At 42.6% G+C, this 25,239-nt stretch overlaps 1 protein-coding gene across 17 annotated transcripts in view; it reads right to left on the bottom strand.

The window, feature by feature from the left end:
• Positions 1–1,862: 1,862 nt before the first annotated feature.
• Positions 1,863–25,239, bottom strand: part of PALM2AKAP2 (PALM2 and AKAP2 fusion) — a 220,549-nt gene continuing 197,172 nt past the window's right edge. For 10 of the 17 annotated variants that reach the window (XM_083718419.1, XM_083718430.1, XM_083718433.1 and 7 more), the window contains 4 exons: positions 22,040–24,428; positions 13,958–14,136; positions 12,110–12,148; positions 1,863–5,945 (listed from right to left, as the gene is read on the bottom strand). In XM_083718419.1, coding sequence (XP_083574545.1) covers positions 5,853–5,945; positions 12,110–12,148; positions 13,958–14,136; positions 22,040–24,428 — 2,700 coding nt within the window. In that variant the 3' untranslated portion in view covers positions 1,863–5,852. The remainder of the gene's footprint in view (positions 5,946–12,109; positions 12,149–13,957; positions 14,137–22,039; positions 24,429–25,239) is intronic. The other 7 variants (XM_083718428.1, XM_083718431.1, XM_083718427.1 and 4 more) reach the window with 2 other exon arrangements.

Below are 25,239 nucleotides of genomic sequence, written 5' to 3'. Positions count from 1 at the left end.
TCAGGCTGAGGGAGCTGGCATTTGTCCAGACAGCTTTCCAGGTCATGTGGCCAGCATGAGTAAACCGCTTCTGACACAATGGAACACCGTGATGGAAACCAGAGTGCACTGAAACACCATTTACCTTTCCGCTGCAGTGGTACCTTTTTATCTACTTGCACTGGCGTGCTTTCAAACTGCTAGGTTGGCAGAAGTTGGGCCAGAACAATGGGAGTTCACCCTGTCACACGTATTCAAACTGCTGACCTTCTGATCAGCAAGCCCAGGGGTCAGCAAACTTTTTCAGCAGGGGGCCTGTCCACTGTTCCTTAGACCTTGTGGGGGGCCGGACTATATTTTGGGGAAAAAATAATGAACGAATTCCTATGCACCACAAATAACCCAGAGATGCATTTTAAATAAAAGGACACATTCTATTCAAGTAAAAACACGCTGATTCTCGGACCATCTGCGAGCCAGATTTAGAAGGCGAGTGGGCTGGATTCAGCCCCCAAGCCTTAGTTTGCCTACCCATGGACAAGCCCCAAAGGCTCAGTGTTTAGACCACAGCACCACCCGCTGGCATGAGGCCTTCCTCTGTGGGTGAATGCATTGGCACAAAAAACAAGCAGCACACACCTCCCTACATGAGAGGTGCAGGGTTTTCCACTGCTCAACCACGGACAGGACAATGAGCAAAGAGGAAGCACATTGGTTCTGTTGCTTTCCCATAATACGAAGCTGCCTCTAGCCTGCCTCAGGTATGGACTGAAAGTCTAGTGCTCATCTTTTCACCCACCTTCTACAATGGGGAAAAATATGCCCATGTCTGTGTGGTTATTTGAAGGCTTAATTACACTTACAAAATTGGCTGTGCATGCCAGAATTCCAGGTTATTTCAAGGGGTAGATGGAGAAAGACTAAACAGCAGTTTGCTCGCAAGGATTTAATGGCACTGCCTTTTCACGCTGATTCACAAGTAGCCCATGGGCAGCCAACGTCTATATTCTTGGAGGCTGCTTTAGGCCCCATTTTATGGGTATGGCTTCATAGTAGTAGTAGTAGTAGTAGTAATAGTAATACCTTTGTTGTCAATGTACAACCTGTGTACAATGAAATTAACCGAGCCTCCCCCCCCAACACTCAATCTCATTGCACTCTGTGTGCTTGTCACACAACACACCAACCTTGAAAGTCAGCTGCACAAATTATTTTCCATTCAGCAGCCTAACAGCACACGGATATAAACTGTTTTTTAGCCTGTTGGTATGATTGATTATACTTCTATATCTCTTGCCCGAGGGTAGAAGATTAAAGAGGTGCTGGCTGGGGCGTAAATCGTCCCTTAGAATTTTTCTCGCTCTCCTAAGGCAACAATCCCTTGCGATGCCATCTAGTGGGTTCAGGGTACAGCCCATGATATCATGTGCTGTGTTCACCACCCTCTGTAAAGACTTTCTGTCCGTGGCTGTCAAGCCAATGTACCACACTGTGATACAATATGAGAGGACACTTTCTATTTTGAACTGGTAGGAGATAATCAATTGTTGTTTAACATTGTTCTTTCGCCAGACCCTGAGAAAATGGAGTCTCCATATATATCGAGCATATGTTGTGTATATAAAGTGAGGAATTCCTCCCTCCCAGCTTTTCTAAACAAGCCAATTTCCTTTCCAGCTGAAAATGCGGGCGAAATCTTTACCGCATCTCAATGGAAGCATGACAGGGTCATAGGGGAGGTAGCTGAGAAGACAAGTTCTGCAGGCCTAATCTGGCCTATGGGCTGCTTGCCAGCAGTCCACTCTGAGCCAAAGTCATGGCAAACACTCGATCCGAAGGGCACAACCCCACAACCCCCTTTGCTTTCAGATAAGAAACACAAGACAAGTTTAAGTTTTAATGAGAAAATAAGTGTATACTTGCATTGTATGCCTCACAGTCACTATAAAACAGAAGCAGGGTACAGCAATGAAGTGGTTAAACATATACAAGAAGCCACGTTATTTTGCAGCGAGAGTGGTTGGTCATTTGCAACGACGGAGTTGCCACAGTATTCTGCAATGGATCCTTCTGGACTGGGAGTGAAATGGTCAGAACTGGTCTGAGGAAACTGCTCTGCAGCTAAGATTTTCGGGATAGAATCCTGGACATTCTCACAAAATTGCAATCCTTAACTATTAGTCAATGCACAGTTCAATTTTATCAGTATTTGCTTCAAAAAAGTAATAATTCTTAACTCTTTGTATGTGCCTGGAAGCAAAGCTTATTCTGCATTAATTTGTTGTTGTTGTTGAATATATTCGCATGTACTGGCATATATTTAAAGACATTAAGCAGTGGTGGTGGGAATAATGAAGAGACGAGTCCATTGCTCCATTATCAAAGCACTTGCTGAAAATGGTAGCTAAGGTTCTGTAATTCCTGAAAAAGAAACTGTCCTTTGTCAGTAGTTTACAATAATAACCATCAAAAACTGTGTTGTGGGAATAGCATAATGAATCAAGCCTCTCTTTCCTTTTAGCAAAGTTATCCCATGATGCCACAATACCCATCTCAGATTTTTGCTGCTGGGGTGAAAACACCGGGGGCGGGGGGGGGGGGGGAGGAACAAGATAACCTAGAGACAAACGAAATGTATGTTTTGAAGTGGCTTTTTTATTTTTGCTTCTCGGAAAAAAAAGGGGATTTCCCCATAACAACTCCTTGCTCTTTCACCTTGAGTTGATTACAACCTTATAAAGGAGGAGAAAGCATCTCATTCCAAGCAAATGTATTATATCTTTGGCTTTACCTCCCCTGTAAGAAAACCACCATTTCTCAGCAAGGGTTGTGTGTAATCTAAGCTGATCACCCACCTTCTCCACGCTCCATCTTTCAGAGCATTTTGCCTACTGCTGGCTTAAAAACATCTTCAGCACAGAATCCACCTGCTTCGTCATAATCCTGAGATTGTTTTTTTTTTTTTTTTGTAACCTCACTTTTGAAAGACACAGTCTTTTGGAGTAAAAAAATAAATAAATCTCAACTTGATTGTACAGGCAGTTTCTGCTAAAAGGTTCAGAAAACAGTGAAAAATGTTGGGTGGCCCTTGCAGGCAAGAAAGAAAGAAAGAATTTTTTTTCTAAATTCTGGCCTCTGGCCTTTTCTGGTTTAGAATCCACTGTGTTGCATCTCTCTCCCTCTCTCTTTCAACATACCTATTTTTCCTTTCATCCCATTAGCTGGATTCCTCTTTCCTGTGCAGCATTTAAGCCTCGGAAAACACCTATTGCACAACCCAGCCAAAATTAAACACAAAGCAAAACCCTCCGCTGATTTAAATAAGCAACAGCTAAATGCGTAGTCCTATGGAAATCTATAGGACAACAGCAACTAACTTTGGCTGGTTTGTGCCCCAAATTCTCATTTTTTTAAAAAAAGTAATCAGAAAAGTGTGCAAACCACTAATATAAAGATCATTTATGTAAAATATTTTCTGATTGGATTTTCTGATTACAAAATCTGCAAAGGGAATAGGATCCACCATGTTTTCTAATGAGGTAAGCAGAGGATAAGCAAACCCAGGAGTGTTGCCGATGCACAGAATGTGGATTCTCCTATTGGCAGGGAAAGCTCCCGTTGTATACGCAAAACTCTTATCTTCAGTTTTTTATGACTGGCTCCTCCATATACGTGAGGAGCTTGGTTTGGAGGTTTGCATCAGAATTCGGTACAGATGTTATCCAAGCAGCTGGTCTGTGTGATAGCCAAATATTTCTACTTTAGTTTCTGCACACAGTACAGAATCCTTGCCAAGGCTGTTGTGTTCATACTACTCTGTTTATATTTAGACATTTACCAGGAGGAAATTAATGTATTTCAACATGAAATCTCCTTGTTCATCTAAACAGCAGAATACAAAGATCCTGTTCATAACATGAAACATAAAATAAAATGGAAACAGAAGAGAAACTTGTGGAGGGCTAGCTTTTTGTTTTGCCTCCTCTTACAAATCAACGAAGAGTAATTTTTAGTTAAGATGCATGTACCATTCTTGAGTTGCCTAAAATGTGACAAGCTCTAGTCCAGAATTTTTTTTGGGATTCCATCACTAAACACATTCTACTGCATTTCTTGACACAACAAGAGAAAACTAGCAGCTTCTAACACTACGCCAGACAGCAAAGCATAAGAATAAATACCGCATTTCTTTTCTAAATGTCAAGATTACAAAACCGTTCAATACTTTTGGAAATGTTAACTCATGCAAATACCATGTCAGTTCAGCTTAGTTATTAACAAATACTGCATCAGTTTTAGTGCCTTTTTTATATCCCTTTTCATAAAAGAAAAAAAACACACACACACGTTTATACCCCTAGAGCTGGCAAACAGCTTTGGAGAAAATAATCTCTACACCCACATTTCTTTGTCTTCACCATTCTACTTCACAATCACACAAGCAAACACACTCACAACCACTCCATATTCCTTTGTCACTGATTCCCACCTTACACTTGAACTAAAGCTGCAATATTATCTTTTAGCTCTGAAAACACTGTTTGAACAGCAAAAATAGTCCTTTGGCCCTGGCTCCCCTTTTCCCAACTCCCTCCGTTACCTTCTCCAACTTTTCATTTTCCTGGTCACGCAAAACATTTCTGCCCTTCCCGCTCTATTAACTAAGACCTTTACATAGCATAAATATAGTTAAAGATACCATTATTTTTCTTTCATTCCTTCTCTGTAACATTCTGACTCAATGTGTCAGTTATTGCCTCAAGTAAAAATATTTTCAATGGTTCAGATGCTCCTCATATCTTTCCAACTCAGCCCAACTCTTCTTCCAATGGTCCTTTTCATGTTAAACACAGATGATAATGCCAGTAAGCGCTGAGAAACAAAGAGGAGGCCAAACTGCTCACTTCAAGCATATAGACCCACTAAAACTAAGATAACCTTATTTGGCATTTCTCTCTTCTATGCTACCTATGGATTGTGCAGCACTGTTAAAAGGAAACATTATTAAGCATACTGATTATGTGAGGAGGAATAAATGGGATGGCAAATCTTCAACAAAAACCACCCCATTATAAGTTAAGAGAAAAGCGGACAATCTGCCATCTCCCCCAAAAAACCTTTCAAAAATAAACAGCAAAAAAACCCCAAAAAACCCCCCAAACCATCGCATTTTATGGCTAAATGTATGGGATTGTACATTCACATTTGCAAGTTAACAGCCTCTGTTTTGTTGCTTTCTAAAAAAACAACAAAAACTTTTAAATTAACAGAAAGCCTTCCGAATCCCCCCCCATTTATTAACAGCAAAAATAAAAATAAACCTTGCTATATTATGGCTGTCTAGGATATATCAGAGTAATAGCCCTCTTCTCAGCACTACACGTGGGGTGATGAAGAGCTGCTATCAAGCTCAAACAAATAGCTTGAACAATTGTTTGTTTCCATGTGAGGTGCCATCTTGTGGTGAAATACTGTCTAGGCCAAACTCTTCCTGTTCCACATACAAGGCTGGGAAGAAGACAATATTCAGAAAGGAACATGTGTTCGTTCTGCTTGCTCTGAAATGTGTCCTCTTGGGTTGTTGCTGCTGCTTCTTCTTTTTCTTTTTGGTGTGTGTGCGCGGGGCGGGGGGTGGAGTAGCAGATGTTTTTCCTTAGTATAACTTTTCTGCGTGTTTTGTGCGTATATCTATGCATATATGAACTGCTTCTGTTTAAACATGGGTTGCAGAGATCGATACACTTGTAATAAATACTGGATTAAAATGCTGAAGCTTTCCTTTTAAAAAAATTAAAACTTTGTTCTTCTATTTGGTTTCTTCGTCTCTGCATTGTTGTTTTGTTTTTAACTGCTCTCTTATTTTGCCAAGAGAACTATTCATTTTCTTCTCGGTTAGCATAAATGCCTGCTTCCCACCGCAGAGCCAGGGCACTCTTCCTGCGGTTGACTCTCGTAGCCTCAAGGACCTGAGGAGGGGGGGAAAGAGAGCGAGAGAATAGTTTATTCAGTTACCAATCTCAAATTCTCCTGAAAAGGGCAGCCACTGAACAGTTCTGTGCACTTAAAAAGTTTGCATCAGTAGAGCCTGGTTAACTTGAAAGACATATCCACCTTGCAGCATTCTGCATTTCTTACTCCCTGGGATGAAAAAAGCATGTCAGCACAGCTACAGGCTAAAACGTTTGAATTTAAGCACGTCAATGGAAAAGCCAACATGCAAGGAAGAGCACAGCATATTGGGATGAACTGCAATTTAATTGTGAAACAACACAAGCAGTGGCGGGCACAAGGCATTTTGCTGCCTGAGGTGGAACAGCAAATGTCACCCTCGCCCACCACCGATCCCGTATCAAGTTATTTTGGCACCTGAGACAGAACAGCTAACAAATGCCTCTCTTCTTCCCCGGCTGTAAAAGGCAATAATAATATATTTAAGTAACTTAACAATTGGCTCCCCTTTCCTGACACTCGAAAAAAAGCTGCCTGAGGTCTGCAGCTCATTTTGCCTAATGATAGGGCTGTGGCAGCGTCAGGCTCAAAGAGGAACCCAGAGTTGCTGTGGCCTTAATATACAATGAATGCACTTCATCCGCAGATGATCAAAGCCCAAGACTAAGAACCGCAGAAGGCTTTTCTCTCCCCTGTTCCACCTGTGACTTTACAAAGCCTTTTGGAAATACTCGATCAGGTCTTAATCATGCTCATTTTTTTTGATGATCACAGTTACTTTTGTTTTTAAACCATGAAACGAACTTCTGAGGCTGGGACAAAAAAGCAAGCAAGCATTGCGTCTACACACTTTAGAGGAGAGCTGAGCTGTTTGCAGATGGGCACCTACTAGCATAACTAATTATTGTTCTTCTGCTGCAAGCTAAAGCTGACTTGCAATTGACCTTCCATGCTATTTGGGGGATGCTGTACTTTTTCTCTGTGTACAACTATGTTCCATCCATGCCAATGGGTGTGCAATATCGGCTGTGGCTGGAAAGTGGGAGGCCCAATTCACTTGAGTGGCCATTAAAAAAGAATACTGCAAGAGACTTTTATTTTTTTATAAAAAAATTAACTACTGTACTGCCCAAATACTACTTTACTGAAACGTGATGGTGAGACTGGCAATGTTTACTTGCAGGGGTGTGTGGGAGCTCTTGACACGTCTCCATTTGTTTATATGGGAAAGGAAAAGGTTGTATCTCTAAAAATGATGGTTGGTGGGACCAAAACTCACCATCCAGCCAGGAACTGCTTGTACCAAAGGTCCTCGCTGGTTTGTGAGTCTTTAACCCCGTTTGCCATTTTCAGGGGCACAGCCTCCTGGCACCCAGTGGGTACAAATGAATGATGGCATCATGGGGATTTCCCATGGGAAGTGAGGGGGTAAGGGGCATGGCAATGCTATGCTAGTGTGGGAGGTGTGCTATTTCCCAGTAGTGATGTATGGAAGTGAGAGCTGGACCATAAAGAAGGCTGATCGCTGAAGAATTTATACTTTTGAATTATGGTGCTGGAGGAGACTCTTGAGAATCCCATGGACTGCAAGAAGATCAAACCTCTGCATTCTTAAGGAAATCAGCCCTGAGTGCTCACTGGAAGGACAGATCCTGAAGCTGAGGCTCCAATACTTGGCCACCTCATGAGAAGAGAAGACTCCCTGGAAAAGACCCTGATGTTGGAAAAGATTGAGGGCACAAGGAGAAGGGGACGACAGAGGACGAGATGGTTGGATAGTGTTGTCGAAGCTACAAACATGAGTCTGACCAAACTGCGGGACGCAGTGGAAGACAGGAATGCCTGGCGTGCTCTGGTCCATGGGGTCACGAAGAGTCGGACACGACTAAATGACTAAACAACAACAACAATGAGGAGTGCTAAGAAGTTGGAAAGTTCTGGCTTAAAAGCTATTTTGACCCACAAAATCACTTGGAGGCCTTAGGTAAGCTACTATTTCCTCAGTCTCAGCCCTGGCTCCATTTGTAATACGGGGGCAGGGGGAACTCACTGACTTATTTCACAGAGTAGTTGTGAAGGTTACTGAGTCAGTACCTAAAGTCCTTTAAACAGTTCAGAGTACCATATAAGTTGTTAAGCACTATCGTGGTCTAAACACTTGGCTGGATGGAAACAGGCATTTGCCTTTTTGTCTCTGGAAATTTCATTTTAAACTCCGGTAGTCTCTCATTCCTATTATCAGGCCATTCGCTTTAGCCAGCAACAAAACAGAAAAGAGTTGGGATGAGGGCTGGAGCCCACGGGATCCCAAGATATGAAAACAGGTAAAAACGAGAACGAGGGATGTTGCCTGTAATAGCTTTGTTATAAATGTTACACACCCCTGAAACACAACACCCTGGCATTTTCTTGGGAATTTCCTGCGAGGGAAGTTCTCTAGGGCAGCTTATTGTATTGAGAACAGCTTTTTAAAAACAGGAGACCGACAATGCTTTTCAAGATTGCAGTTCTTAAAAACGGAACTTAATCTGGGCGAACGTTTGCAGGATTGCACTGTTAGTATCTTAAAAGGTGGTTGCCCGTGTGGTGTGATCATCTCTGGTCAAGCAATAAATCTGGCGAAATCTCGCTGAAATCGCACGAGCATGTGCGACCTTGCCAGAAACTGGTGTGACCTCATCCAGAATTGGCGCTGGTGCTGAGCCCAATTTCCATTTGCCTCATGCAGCGAAATGGGATGTGTTGCCCCCAGTGTGTGTGTGTGTGTATGTGGGAGAATAAAATTTTTAAGTGGAGGAATGCATTTCCCCCCTTTCCCCCCCTAAAAACAATTTGCAATGCTAAGTTGGGAAAGCTATGAAATCATACGATTTGGAAAACAAACTTTTTTTGGGCTCATTGTACCTAAGTGAACTTTGGGTTTCTCATTGAGTGTGTCATGTAGCGGAAGTTGCGGCCAAACACAGCTTCCAGTCAAAGGGACCTGCATAATAGGTGTGCTTGTAGACATGTTGCTGTCACACATTAGATATTTCATGGCATGCTTAAAAGCATCTAGGTTGTGAACCTTGAGCATAATACATGAAGCTGTCAAAATAAAACCATTTGGTCTAACTAATTACACTTGAGTAATGGAAGTTTTGTCGCCTGTTGAATAGATTGTTCTGCCCTTTGAAGAAGACTCAGATGCATCCTTTTAGTAACATTTATAGCATTTATAACATTTAGTAACATTATAACGGGATGCAATGGAATGGTCACCTAGTCCAACCCTCACCCAGCAATGCACAAATCTTTTGCTCAACATGGGGCTCAAACCCACAACCCTGAGATTAAGAGTCTCATGCTCTACCAACTGAGCTATCTTCTACGTATGTTGCAATGCAGTCCAGCCACAGTTAAGCAATGAATGAAGTCCCATTCATTTCAGAAGTAGATGCATGCATTTAATATCTTCCATTACAATCAATGGTGCTTACATCTGGCTGAATTGTGCTTATGTGTTGTTGGTTTTTTTACATTTTCAAAATGCTGCATTTAGCAAAAGAATACTACTGTTTACTATATGCGATAAGCTCTAAAACTAATGCAAATAACTATAAGGTACAATTAAAAATTCAACAGCAAGCAGAAATGTTTCTGAGAGGGAGGGCCATAACTCTGTTGCATAATTATCTGCTTTGCATGCAGAAAGAACAGGTTCGAGCCCTGTCATCTCCAGGCAGGGCTGTGAGAGACCTCTGTTGGAAACCCTGAAAGAGCCACTGATATCCCCAAACTCGGTCCTCCATATGTTTTGGGACTACAATTCCCATCATCCCTGACCACTGGTCCTGTTAGCTAGGGATGATGGGATTTGTAGTCCCAAAACATCTAGACAATACTGAGTGAGATGGTCTGACTCCATATAAGTCAGCTTCCTCTGTTCTTGATCCCTGCTGCTCATAACCTGTCCAATGAACAAATGAGAAGGTTCGGCGGTTCGAATCCCCGCAACGGGGTGAGCTCCCATTGCTTGGTCCCTGCTCCTGCCAACCTAGCAGTTTGAAAGCACATCAGAGTGCAAGTAGATAAATAGGTACCGCTTCGGTGGGAAGGTAAATGGCGTTTCTGTACGCTGCTCTGGTTCGCCAGAAGTGGCTTAGTCATGCTGGCCACATGACCCGGAAGCTGTACGCCGGCTCCCTCAGCCAATAAAGCAAAATAAAGCCGCAACACCAGAGTCATTCGCGACTGGACCTAAAGGTCAGGGGTCCCTTTACCCTTTACCATTTTTACTGGCCATAAATTCATATTTGTGCCGTGCCCTGCAGTTTGCTTCCGCAAAGGAATGAACGAGATAGCAGAAGAATATTGCTCAAACAAACTGCAAAAGGTTTTTTTTTCAAGTCTGTTGCCTGGCGGCAGTATGGAGACAATGCAGATGAACCCTGGTGGTGGAAAAAAACAAAACTTACACCCCCACCACCCAAGCAAAGCAGTCCAACAGGTTATGGAAAATAAAAATATGGAATTTGACATTTGAGGCCCGATTAAAAAGTCGTTTGTCATTATACCTTTTCTGAGGTTTAGGGGATTCTGATTTGAAGAAATGCTGCAAACTTAATCCATCTAATTTAGGTTGGGGCAAAGGCTAATAGGCTTTTCCACCAAACTCCACTGGAAAGTTCAGGCCCCCCCCCCCAGACCTCTGCCCTTCCATTGCCCACATATACGTGAAGTCTACAAGAGTTCTTGTAGTAAATCACAGAGAAGAAATGGACCTACACAATCTTAAAAACTCATGAGTTAGCAATGCAACATTTCCGTTTCAGAACTGAAGAGTTGCTACTCCTGCTGAGAACTTTTGAGAGTAGAGAGGTACCAGACCTGGTGATGCTGAGCTTTGTCCAAAAGTGGTGCTCAGCTCTACTTCCTTCATTTCTATGGGTTGCCAGGATGCTATGTAAGTGAAGTGCAAAAATCTTCTGCTTGAGCCACACTGCTTGCCCTTTAAGGACAGCTATGTTGCAATAAGGGCTGGGCAGCCATTAGTAATTTTAATAATAATAATAATAATAATAATAATAATAATAATAATAATAATTATTTACACCCTGCCCATCTGGCTGGGTTTCCTTAGCCCAGTGGTTCTCAACCTGTGGGTCCCCAGATGATGTTGGACTACAACTCCCATCATCCCTGAGCTCTCGCCTTGCTAGCTAGGGGTGATGGGAGTTGTAGTTCAACAACATCTGGGGACCCACAGGTTGAGAAAGGCTGCTTAGCCACTCTGGGTGGCTACCATTAGCATGGCAGCATCAGTGATTGCTACGACACTGCGGTAGGAATACGATTAAGTTCAAGCACTATCACAATGACAGCACTGGAGCCGAAAACACTTTAATTACTTCTCTGGATGGTACACATGGGGTTGTAAATCTAGTGCACAGTTTACAGACACCCCCTCACTTTAAATTGGGGAAATCAAGGCAGTGCCCTCCAGCTGCTGTGGTCTACAGCTTCCAACAGCGCCAGCCAGTATGACAACCAAATAGCCAGGAATGACAGTAATTGTAGTTCAGAGCATAAGGAGGGCATCACTCTTGACCACTCCCCACATTGTCATGAGGATGAACACCACACGACTGCAGTCATAGTCATAATTCAAATATTGTGATCTGAATCTTGAAAGTGGTCCTATGTTCTTCTTGCCCCACTGTAAACAGAATCCCAAAACTGAGCCTAGGTACTAGTTGCCATCATCGTTTACAGCAGACATGGGAAACCTGTGGCCCTGCAGAGGTTGTTAAGACTAAAACTCCCATCATTCCTGACCACTGGCCATGCTGGCTGGGATTGATGGAAGTCCGAGTCCAAGTATCTGGAGGTCCCTAATGCCTGGTTTAGGGGCAGTTATACCTGGGAACCAGCTGCACCTCCCATCACACATTTTGTTCAAATTCATTGCCTAGTCCCCAAAAAAGGAGGGAAAAAGAAAATAAATTTAAGGCCCAGTTGGGTGAAAATTATTGGTGTGGTGGAACGGTATTTTGGACAAAACAAAGGCCTTCATCTTTCAAGCCATCACTTCAGTGGTTATGCAAACAGCAATGGAAAGCAAACTGCAGCAGCATGCATTTGAAATCTTCATGCAAAAATAAAAAAAGATGTTAAGCAAAGGCAAGTGCTTGAAAAGTACCTCAGAGGTAACCTTGTTAGACAGTAATTTACAGGTGTACTGCCAGAAAAGGAAAAGACCATCATTAGTTCATAAAGAAAAGACAGAGAGAGTTCATATTAAACTGAGAAATGGCATCTATCTCACAGTTCAGCTAAATTAGCTTTACAGTGCAATCCTATTCATGTCTACTCAGATGTAAATCCAACTGAGTTAAGTGGTGCTTACACCCTGGTAAGTAAGGATAGGATTGCAGCCTGGATTGTTACCAACCCCCCTCCCCAAACCCCAACCTAAAAAAAAATCCTGCTTAGACAAACAAAATAGTAGCCAATTTAAGAATAAAAACAAAACAAGGAAGCTGTTTGTCAGTCACCACTGCTTTAACCGTTTTGGCAATCTAAATGATGAATTCTAGTACAATTAAATTTATTATTTTAGTCTATTCATTATCTGAAATAATAATAACAGTAGTAGTAGTAGTAGTAGTAGTAGTAGTAGTAGTAGTAGTAATATGCCTTGTACCATTTTATCTGGTAGGCAGGCAGAGAAAGGAAGAGTTCTCTTCCCTTTAGCTATGGAAGTGTTTCAAATGTCCAGTAAGTGCTTTGCATCCAGTTGGTGCTAAACATATTCTTGGTCTTGCTAATTGTGCCACAGCTGTTATTTCTAACTGAGCAGCACATATAAACAGGAGGTCTGGGGGATGGACATGGCCCAGGAAAGACACATGCATCGGCACATGAGCTCCCAGCTCTCAGGTGCGTCTCAAAATCTGCTTCTCATGAAGCATTTAGATTCACCAGTTCCACTAACCTCCACGAGGAGCACATTTGTGAAGCTCCCTGTGCCAGGGCAGCTATTGATTTTGTACTCACTAGACTTCAGTTGGCACTGTTCAGGAAATTCGCTGTCATTCTGCCAACATAAAAAGCCAACTTCCTACAAGTAAAAAATCACCAGTGCCTGCACAAGGCAAGGAACATGCAGCAAAACCCTCCACAGTGTTTAACTGCTGCTCAAGTATAAAGAACAGAAGCACGGATTGCGTGCAGGAAAATTTTAAGGTCAACAATGGCTCTGCTGCAGTTTTCGACTCGAGCTTTCAAGCAAAATGCCATCTCTATGGAATTTTGCCTTGAACTTAACACTGGGTGTGGTACAAGCTGTGATGATAAAACAGGAGGGTTGTTTGGGAGGAGGTAAACAGACAATATTTGTGCTGTAGTTATGTTGCTCACGGCAGGGTCTCGTAGCTTTGTGCCTCGGCCCCAAGCGCCCCACTGATTTCACAGGAACATCTAAGCGAGAGGATCCATCTGCATCTAAGTATGGCATTTTAGCTCCACAGTGGGGTCACGAGGGCAGTGGAGAACACAGTGTTACTGCTAGGACCCCCTTCTGCCCTGCACAAAAGTACACGATCGTGGGGGGTGGGGGGTCAGCCATATTCAATGTGCACTCCTCATCTCTGAGAGGGAGAGAAAGGAAAAGGGTTCCTTGTGGACATGCTGCAAGGTATGGTTAAAGGACCACATAAATTCATACTTGATCCTATAGCCGTAGGAGATGGATTTGATTAAGAGCAACGTCCAATAACCTTGGCAAGTTTTTCAGGTATCAGTGCTATCACTGCTTTTTCTTTATAAAAGCTCCCAACAAAAGGGCACCGTTTAAAAAGACCCTTTTCAGAATGGAACCCTTAATAAGTGTGCCTGAAACTGGCCCTGCACATTGCCTTCTTGTGCTGAATTCTGGAAAGGTGATCTAGAAAAGTTTTAGAAACTTGTTAATTTTTATTTTTTTAAAAACCCTACTGGGTGCAAAAAAAGGGGGGCATTGGGGGCAGAGGAAACAGAATATGCTTACGCTGCTCTCATCCATCCTCTCCCGCCTCTTGGTTTTGTGACTTTCATAATCTTCCATAAGAGTCTGCATCAGGTTCTTGGGTCTTTGGGATCCTCCCGATTCGTCTGATGCTGAGTCGGAATGCGAGGGGGGGCCTTCAGCGGTTGGGGATGGAGGTGGCTTGATCTTCTCTATTTTACCTGCAAAGACCCAATCAGAATTTCCTTCTCTAGGTAAAAGACTCGCAAGCAAGATTCTGGAAAAAAAAAAGTCCCACAAACAACGCCACCATACTTCCAAAAGGAAAGAGAGCTGAAATTAAGCATGGGCTGAAGAGATAATTACTGAGTCAAGGTAGTTTGCTCTCATTAAGAAAGAAGGGCCAGGACAGAATTTTTGCATTCAGATTCTCAAGCTTTTTTTTTTATTTAAGAAAAGTTTCTGTGAATCTTGACAGACGCTTATGGTAGTTTAGATCAGAGGTAGGGCTGCCTTTGGAGTTGGTTATGGTATATAGGCCTTCACTCCTGCCTTCCTCTCAAGTACTATGCTACTGTTCCAATGCACTTTCATATACAGTGGAACCTCGGTTTTTGAACTTTATCTGTTCTGGAAGACTGTTTGACATCCGAAAACCGAGGATGAAGGAGCAGGCTGCAAAGTCAATGGGAAAAATGCGCCTTGGAAGCTGTTAGACTTCTGAAGCACGTTTGGAAACGGAAGTAATTATTTCTGAGTTTTAGGTGCTTGGGTTCTGAATTGTTCGGCTTCCAAGAAACTCGACAACTGAGGTTTGACTGTACAATGGAACCTTGGTTCTCGAACGGCTTAGTTGATGAACAAATTGGGTCCTGAACACCAAAAACATGGAAGTAAGTGTTCTGGTTTTCGAACGTTTTTTGGAAGCTGAACCTTCCATGTGGCTGTTGGCTATTGTTTCCAGGATGCCTGCACCAATCGGAAGCTGCGCCTTCATTTTTGAATGGTTCAGGAGTCAAACAGACTTCTGGAATGGATTAAGTTTGAGAACCAAGGTTCCACTGTATACCAGAGTGCACTGGACTCTGAACTAGATGTTGCCCTCTCAATCAATGGATTTGGCATGTCTGCCTGGAAAGTCGGCTACCACTGCTATAACCTAGGAAATACCAGTCACAGTAAAGTCTAATGTACACAGCCACAAATGGATAGAAGTGAAGTTCCGCCAGCGTGGTTGAACAAATTTAAATGCCACAACAAAATTTGCTGATCGTATCACAGCAGGGGAAACGCCACTACAGTATTTTCACTACTCTAAAAATGATGGATTGCTGTGGATTTATGCTTCCTGGAAAGGACACTGAATGTGCTTTTTTATGTTTTTGCATTTGAGCGTATAATAACTGCTTGCTAGGTTCATTGGCTTCAGTGTAGGGGAGGCCAGGTTTGCTAGCAAGGTTTATTTGCCTTATGTTGTTTATATGCAAGGCTAAATTGCAAAAAAATACAATGTATTTAAAACAACATGCTACTACTCTTTAAATATTAATTTGAGATGCGGGTATATCTGAGGAGTGGAGTCTGAAAGAAGAGGAAGGGAACGACTCTTCCCTCTTCCCAATATGGTGCCCCTATTGCCTTGGTCATCAGCTTTTGCATCAGTGGTGGGAAACCTGTGACCTTCTAGATCTTATTGTACTCCAGCTCCTATCACCACTGGCCATGGTGTCTGCAGCTGATAAACGAGTTTAGAGTCCAACATGATTAGTAGTTCACATGGTCAAAAAGGGATAAAAGAGTTTGGATTTGATATCCCGCCTTTCACTCCCTTTAAGGAGTCTCAAAGCGGCTAACATTCTCCTTTCCCTTCCTCCCTCACAACAAACACTCTGTGAGGTGAGTGGGGCTGAGAGACTTCAGAGAAGTGTGACTGGCCCAAGGTCACCCAGCAGCTGCATGTGGAGGAGCGGAGACGCGAACTACCGCTCTTAACCACTACACCACACCACACTGGCTCAAGCTTCCATTACATTTCCCTGAAGTTAACAACAGACATCTATCTATCATCTATCTATCTATCTATCTATCTATCTATCTCTATCTATCTATCTATCTATCTATCTATCTATCTATCATCTATCTATCTATCTATCTATCTCTCTATCTATCTATCTATCTATCTATCTATCTATCATCTATCTATCATCTATCATCTATCTATCTATCTATCTATCTATCTATCTATCTATCTATCTATCTATCTATCTATCTATCATCTATCTCTATCTATCTATCTATCTATCTATCTATCTATCTATCTATCTATCTATCTATATCTATCTATCTATCATCTATCTATCTATCTATCTATATCTATCTATATCTATCTATCTATCTATCTATCTATCTATCTATCTATCTATCATCTATCTATCTATCTAATCTATCTATCATCTATCTCTATCATCTATCTATATCTTTCTATATCTATATCTATCTATCTATCTATCTATCTATCTATCTATCTATCTATCTATCATCTATCTATCTATCTATCTAATCTATCATCTAATCTATCTATCATCTATCTATCTATCTATCTATCTATCTATCTATCTATCTATCTATCTATCATCTATCATCTATCTATCTATCATCATCTATCATCATCTATCTATCTATCTATCTATCTATCTATCTATCTATCTATCTATCTATATCAATCTATCATCTATCTACCTGAATAGGTTAACAAATTATCCAGGCTACATTTTCCTCATCTCTATGCACCCAACGTACACAAAAATCTTAAGAGAAGCTCATCCAATGAGCCAGAATGACTATGGCCACTAGAGGTCAGGGACTGAGCAGAAACAGAGGAATATCTGCTTAGAATGAACAATCAGTTTAAGAAAGAAGTGAACATCAACATGACTTACAGCTGAGGTTCATTGCTTTTATTTACCACAGTGGGAAGAGCTCAGCTACATTGATATAAGGTTTCAGATAATCTGGATGGAACTAGCAAACACCATGGTTTTAACGAAATGCAGCCTTGAATTACATAGGAGACCAAGCGTACTTATTTTTGAGTTTGTAGATCGGATACAGAGAGCCTACAGATCTGTTGATGAACTCCCATCACCCCTGGCAAGCGTGACCAACAGCCAGGGATGATGGGAGTTGTAGTTTTGCAACATCTGGAGGGACAAAGATTCCCCACCCCTGCTACAGATTTTTGAAATTTTGCTACCAGAAAAACTGCAAATGTCATCTCCTCCCTCCCCCCACCAAAACAAACAAAGCAAGCATTTCTACTATGGTACTCATCCTGGGAGGAAACTTGTACAATATCTTTAGAAGATTTGCCTGGGAATTAAATTAAATTTGATTGACACAAAAGAAAATCTGATTTTACAGAGATCTCGGGTCATTAAAATTGTCTGTTATACTCTGCCAGTATTATATCTGTGTTTTTGCAGAATCTAGCCAAGGTTAAGAATGTTTAAGTGCCACAGATTTCAATGGGTTAAGTTCATGCTTTGTTTCCCCTTCCAACTGAAATTAACCAAATTTTGAAGTGGATTGTCTCCATTGGGACTAGGATAAAAATAGCAATAAAGGTGTATATCACATTGGCAAAAATATGCAGAGATCAACCACTGGAGGACCACCTAGTTCTTGCTAATTGCTGGGATTCTTGGAGAACAGAAGAAGTCTAGCTTTGGTGTTGCATGGTGAGGGGAACCTGTGGCCCCAGATGTTTCTGGGGTACAGCTCCCATAAGCTCTGACCATCAACCATACCGTCTAGGATTTCTAAGACTCCTACAACCACTGGAAGGGCCCATCTGTGCCGTACTTTTGCACAGTACTATCATGATCCACTCTTGGGACGCAGGTGGCGCTGTGGGTTAAAGCCTCAGCGCCTAGGACTTGCCGATCGAAAGGTCGGCGGTTCGAATCCCTGCGGCGGGGTGCGCTCCCGCTGCTCGGTCCCAGCACCTGCCAACCTAGCAGTTCGAAAGCACCTCCGGGTGCAAGTAGATAAATAGGGACCGCTTTCTAGTGGGAAGGTAAACGGCGTTTCCGTGTGCGGCTCTGGCTCACCAGAGCAGCGATGTCACGCTGGCCACGTGACCCGGAAGTGTCTCCGGACAGCGCTGGCCCCTGGCCTCTTGAGTGAGATGGGCGCACAACCCCAGAGTCTGTCAAGACTGGCCCGTACGGGCAGGGGTACCTTTACCTTTACCTTTATCATGATCCACTGATAGGCATTATCCTTAAAAAGCAAGAATACGTAATTAGAATGTCTTGACAGTCTAGGCAGAAACAAATCTGCATTTAAGTGGTCCACAGTATGCAACTCTTGCTGAAGGTATTAAGAAACACTGCAGTGGATCAGACCAGGGTCTGCTTAGACCAATATTCTCTGCAAGAATCCCAGCAAACAGAGGGCTGTGCATGGTTTACTAACGGCCTGAAATCTACCTTGCGCTCACCTCTGTGGCAAAGAAAGATGCATGCAAGGGAGAAGTGAACTCGTTCCCATCACTTTGCATACCAAAATAACCTAGCAAGAATGGAATTTCAGCTGCAGAAAAATAATGTTGAGCTATGGCCGAATGAGCTGGTTTGTTCAACGCACACCTAAGTTACCTGGCAAAATAAGGAGAATCTTTTCCCTGTCCCTTCAAGACCCTTCTGGGAATTTACCTTCCACTTGCATCCTTTGATCTCTGATCTATTGGGATGGAGAATGGCAATCCCAGGGGCCTCCAGACTCTCCCCAGTCAATTAATTAATTTATAGTACAACAGATGTCTACTGGGAAGTATGCATGCTTGAGTTCAGTGGGGCTTTATCCCAGGTAAAATGGGTATATAGGATTTGCAGCCTTAGATGTATGTACACGTGGGGGGTGAACTGAAGCCGAAGCGAAAACGGCAACCTGCTTTCTGTCTTTGTGAAGCAACTGTTTATTCATGAACACTAATAGGGGTCATAAATGGAGGCTTGGGGAAAGCTACAGCTGCCATGAGGCATCAGTCATTTCCTGTTAGGAATTTCCTGGTGTTCACAGATGAGACATCTGGTACACACGGATGGTTTCGTCTCTCACTGAAAGCTGCACAATGCCCTGAGTGTAACAAAAGAATACAGGGTAGCAAATTCTTCCTAAGCTCAGTTATATCTGTGAAGAAAATAATACCAAGATCAGAGAAAGCAGCAAAGGCGTGTTATGCGGTTAGCTGGAGGGTGCGAACTCTATAGACACTGTAAAATGTAGTCCAATAAGAGCAAGGCACTAAAAGCGGCAAGGAACTGAAAATGAAATAAAGGCTTATCTGGTTTTCTCTAGAAAATTATACTAAAATAGTCAACGTGTTTGAGCTGGAAGTTGTAGTAGTTCAAGCTGCACCTGAAGAAGTGTCACGAGAGTCCATGAAAACATCTTTCAATACATTTGCCAGCCTTTAGATGCCAAAAGGCGCTTAATAATAATAATAATAATAATAAATTTTATTTATATCCCGCCCTCCCCAGCCTTAGCCGGGCTCAGCGCGGCTAACAACAGTAAAACAGTACAAAAGCTTGGTTATTATTACAGTGCAATGCACTTGATAACATCTTCTAGACATTAACTATTCTAAAATAATTATAAATCCCATTCCGAAAGCAATAATAGACGCACACAAAAAGAACAATAATTTCTAGTGATTCACAAGATTTCTAATAAGCTTGTACCTTATTGTCCCAGTGCATAACAAAGGCAAATTTACATCAAAACTTCTATTACTTTGTGTCTCTTCTTGGTGTTTAACAATATCAGTAAATTTTAGAATATATGCTACATCCAAAATTATTAGTATCCAGTTTCTCAGTGTTGGGTTACCTCTCTGCTTCCAGCAAGTTTTTTTAAAACATGGCCAGCATGACATTTAAATCAGGCCTGTGAACGACTACGGACTCAGCTACAATAGTAAAAAAATCCCCAACAATTTGAATGCACTATAAACATGCAACACCAGATGGTGACAGAGAGCAGGAAATTTTATACGTGATTTCCCATAGGGATTTTTTCTTTGATTATAACAATCTAATTTTTGACTTATTTATAGCGTTTTTTCCCTGTGTCACACAGAACTTCTATGGAATGCTACAGAGGGAGGATAAAAGCACTACATACAGAAGTATAACCACCAATATATACATTACTTTTCTGTTCACTTCACTCTTGCATTCATCCTATTTGGGTTTGTCTTTCTAACCAACCTGTATATTTCCCCAGAACCTTCACTGTTCTCTAAATAAAGATGAATCCAGGTTTACCTCCCTTTCAACCATATCTCACATTTCACCAGCATTTTACTAGCATCTAGGTTTCCTGCAAATTGCAAAACAAAACAAAACATCCCTTCCCTGACCTACATAATCTGTGCAGTTCACCACTTTCTTGAAACCTGAAAATATGACTGAGCAGCAAATTCCATTCCCAACTAGCAAAGAGATGTATGAGGCTTTATAGTTAGCCATTTGCCAGGGTAAAAAAAGAGATGATTTATTCACCTTCTTTGTTTCTTGCAAAGTTGTGAAATAGAGTGAGAATATTTATTAGCTTAAAGGAATAATGCAAGCCAGGGCCGGATTTAGGTCTGATGAGGCCCTAAGCTACTGAAGGTAATGGGGCCCTTTATATGTCCAGCTGCCTTTTGTCAACAATAAATTGTCACTGGTTTTTTTGTGTTGAATATATGCTATATGGTAATTTATGGACCTAATAGGTATCTAAAGCTATTTGTGCATAATGAAATATGTATTTTATTGAAGTAATTGTTGAACTTAACTTATATTTTGGAAATGTACATCCAGTTTTTGTTCCTTTTAAATTTTGGGGGGCCCCCCAAGAGAGTGGGGTCCTAAACTATAGCTTGTTTAGCTTATACGTAAATCCGGCACGGATTCAAGCACATGTTTGGAAATGCTATTGAAGATGGCTCTAGCAGTCTTCCCAAAGTTGCTGACACTGAAATGCAGCCAGCCAGCTTGCCCACTTTTAATCAGGTTTGTTCTCAAAGCAAGAGCTCGCAGTTCCAATTTCTGGAGGTTCCTTAAAGTTGACATCTTACAACAGATGACATTAAGGTCAGGAGTGAATGCCACATGGAAAAAATAACTTTGAAGACACACCCACTCCTTTGTAGCCTATTTCCCTCCCCTCTATCATTTGATCTACATTGTACACTATTGTTCTACATCTACATCATTTATCTTTTCTAGGAAGTAGCACAGATAGTTATTAGATCTACTGATATCAATAGGAAAGTTACACCCATGCTTTCCATCCCCTACTGAAATCAAAGGAAACAAAAGTACCCAAAATTATTGGGATGGTGGACCACCACTTATTTACATTTCAAAAGCAGATGGCAATGATATAAAGTGCCTTTCCCATATGCACCTTCCCATGCCATAATATATTCAGTTGAGGCTCTTCTTGTAGTTCCATAATTCATATAGGCAAGATATACAGCAGTACGCAACAGACTCTCTAGAATTCCCATTCCTGGGGAATGCAGAGAGATTCCCCCACCCCGCTGCATAATTAGCCTACCCCCTGCCATAAGATGCAGTGAGAGACTTCAAAAAACAAAAGCAAATGCAGTGATCTATCAATGGCAACTGGCCATGGTCACTCAACAGAATGGCAGGATCAGGGCCAGATGATGAAGACAAACAAATAAGGAGGGGGAAATAACGTCATGTTCTGTCATGTGCACCCTGGAGGCACCTGGATGCCATTTTTGCTAACAGGATGCAGGGAAGAGGTGGGACCCTTGGTCTGATCCAGCAAAGCTTGCCATGCTAGAGGAGTTCTTCGTCAGGGTGAAAGTTTGCAACCAAACAGAAAGGCTGTAGTCTGAGAGCAACCTAGTCTCCACCAGCGATGGCCAATTTGCTGCCCCAACCCAGAAGTTGGAGGACTACAATCCCCATCATACATGACCATTCTGGCTGGAGCTGACGGGAACTGGAGTCCAGTAACAAACACATCAAGGGTACCACACTGGCTGTCACGGGTCTGCATCTATTTTGCTGATTAAGGAAAAAGTTAGGCTCTTACCTGGTGCAGTTCTGTAAGACACAGTTCTGGTGGGTAGAGGAGGCGCACTCTTTGCAACAGGGCTGCGTGCCAGCTGCATACCCTGCCTTTGTCTTTTCAGTTCTTCCTCTCTTTCTTGGGCTGCTCGGATTTCTTCTTCTATCATAGACAAAGTCCTCTGCTTTTTTGACCTTAGTTTGAAAGGCCCTACTGTCACCTCCGCTTCTTGCATAGCCAGAATGGAAGCCGTGCTCCTTAGCTCAGCGGCTTCTGAATACTTGCTGAAATAGCTGACTTCTGGCTTGGTTTCCTCCACAGTGACTGGTCTGGTGGTGTGAGCAACAGGAGTTGGCTGTGGAACTTGCCTTTCCCTGAGTACAGAGTCTTGAGCTGCAGAAGTCTTTGGTGCTGAATCTCGCTTTTCTTGCACAGGAGAGGACACCTGAGGTGGCTGAAATGTTGGATTGTGCTGTTTCTCAGAGCATGGTGCCTTGACCACCTCCTCCTCCTGTTCCTTGACCTGGAGGTTCTTTTGCTCTGCAGCAGATTGCTTAAAACTTGCTTTGTCAGCCTGCTCAGCTATGGCTTGCTGAATGGCGTTTTGGACCAGTAGGCCAGCCTGGTATTCCAACTGCTCATCAATGAGCATGGAGTCAAGTAACGGTGAAGATGGAGAATAAAAGCCGTGGTCGCTAAGTGACTTGAAAATACCGTCTCCTCGACAGTCGGAAGGAGTGTTAGCCTGAGGGGTCTGGGGCAAGGAGAAATCGGTGAGCGAATTTTCTTGAAGGGCATTCATTGTCTCGTTGGAGGCACCACTGTCACTTATATTGTCCATGCTGAAGTCATTGGAAAGTGTTTCCAAAACAGTTGTATCCTGAGATCTCACTGACAATTCATCCAGCCCAGAGTCCAGTTCCTCTGGAGGGGAAGACACATTGACTGACCTCGAGAACTGATCTAAGGTGCCCTGCTCATCATCTCTCACCACTGTAAAGACTGCCTTTGCACTCATGAACTCGCCATCATCTGACCATCCCTTTGTAGAATGGCCATGTTTCGTGGCATCACTGTATGGAGAGACTCTCACTGAGTCACCAGAGATGTTCTGAACACTATTGTCATCTAAGATGCAAGACACCTTCTCAGCTTTTACAACAGTAATATCGTTGTTACCAACTAGCAAAGTCTGCCCACACGGAGAGACAGGCTTTGTAACTGAGGCTGTTCGCCGGTCCATTTGAGATGGACCTATTGGTTTGTAGAAGGGTTGTATGGTGAACATTTTGGGGGTCCCTGATCTCTTGGGTGCTGCTGTTGTGTTATTTGGCGGGCCTGAATTTTCCATTAACTGGAACTGCTTCCGTGCAGCTGAAAAATCTATTTGCTCTGTGACAACATCAACCTTTTTACTACTAGCTGGATCAGGTGCTGCAGACAAATGTGAGACATGTTTCACGGGCATTGGTGGTTGCTGCTGCTGCTTCTCTTTGCGTTCCTTGTATTTTTTGTGAGACTCCAAGTGTTCCTCATCTAGCTGCTCCTCCAGCGTCTTCTCCTGGGGTGGGTTCCACCACTTTGCTGCTATACCCGGGTTCTTCTTGACAGCCTGGCTTCGAATGAGCTCCCGCCGCTCTTTCTCCAGCTCCATCATTTCCTCGGAGGGCCTCACTTTACGCACTCTGTAATTCTCCCTTGGATCCTCCTCCTCAAAGAGCTTCGATGGCTTCTTGTCTTCATGAAACGCTCTAAGTTCAAACTTAGCCTCTTTCTTAATGGTGGCCAACGTCGCTTCTCCATCCTTGGAAGACCTCGAGCTTGTGGAAGAGCATGGACTCACTGGCATTTTCAGGCTGTCACAGTGTTCCTCTTGCAGGGTGCCCATGGAGTGGCCATTTGGCTTAAGCTTCCCAGGTGCAACGTTTATTACACTGTGCTCCACAACTGGAGCCGCTTGCCCGCGAACTACAATGGTGCTGCTTTCGTTGGGTGCTCTGGAATCATTAGCAAGGTGAACAGATGGACCAGAGCCATCCACAACAATGGATGGGCTTGGCTCAGGGGAGGAGGAAGTCATCCCATTAAAGGGGTTATCAGAAGCCGAATCGCAACAGTTTGCTTCTAGCACTTCATCAAGGTACCTGATCTCTTTAGCAACCTCACTGTCCAATGATTCGTGCCTGTCTTTAAGTCCATTGTGGCTTGCAGCAGGGGAAGTGAAGTGAGTTTGGTTGTCCGCTGCGCGCGCTGAAGTCCCCACTGTGATGCTTCTACGTTCGGAGGCCAGGGCTTCTATTTCCATCCTCTCTCCCTTTGCTGCATGCACACCAGCAGGGTCCAGGAAATTGGCACGATATCGGTCTGTCTCTTTTCTCAACTTGATGTCATCCTCAGAGAATCTAGATGATTTCTAAAGAGGAAATAGAAAGGGAGGGGGAATCAACTATGAAGTTCTGTGGAAAAATAAGATTCCTTGTAATGCAAAAAAATGCCTAAAGCAACCATCACCCCCAGCAACCCCCCCCCTATAAATCATTATATGAGAATGGGAAACAAATTATTCTAGAAAAGAAAGAGAATATTATGCTTTTCACATGATACAGTGGTACCTCTGGTTACAAACTTAATTCATTCCGGAGGTTGTTCTTAAGCTGAAACCGTTCTTAACCTGAGGCACGCTTTCGCTAATGGGGCCTTCCGCTGCGCGCATACCTCTGGTGTGTGATTTCCGTTTGCATCCTGGGGCAAAGTTCGCAACCAGGAGCAGCTACTTCCGGGTTAGCGGAGTTTGTAACCTGAAGCATTCATAACCAGAGATACCACTGTACATGAAAACGTTATAATAATTATATAGCCACACTTGAAATCCAGTAAAATATCCACCTTCATTATCTCCCACCTGCGCTCATTATTGTTGCTACTTACTAATTGCTAGGTGCAACAGCTTGTTTTGTCACTGAGCGCCGATATGAGGGTGTTGACCAACTTAAAAACAAAGAACTGTACAACAACAGTTGACTTTTGCATTTCAATATTTCATAGCATTTTTGAGAAGCAATGAATTAAAATGTGTTCCACAGCTGAAGAAGAGGAAATGCACACAGTTCATTGTTTTAAAGTGACAGTGAGATGCAAGGCAACGTTTTTTTTCTTATTCATTTCATTTAAAGGCATTTATAAACTGCTCATTTTTTAAAAAAACAACAACAACACACCTCTAA

This window comes from Podarcis gaigeae (genome assembly GCF_964106915.1).
Source record: "Podarcis gaigeae genome assembly, chromosome: 17".
Lineage (NCBI taxonomy): Eukaryota > Metazoa > Chordata > Lepidosauria > Squamata > Lacertidae > Podarcis > Podarcis gaigeae.
This window is presented reverse-complemented; position numbering and strand designations above follow the sequence as displayed.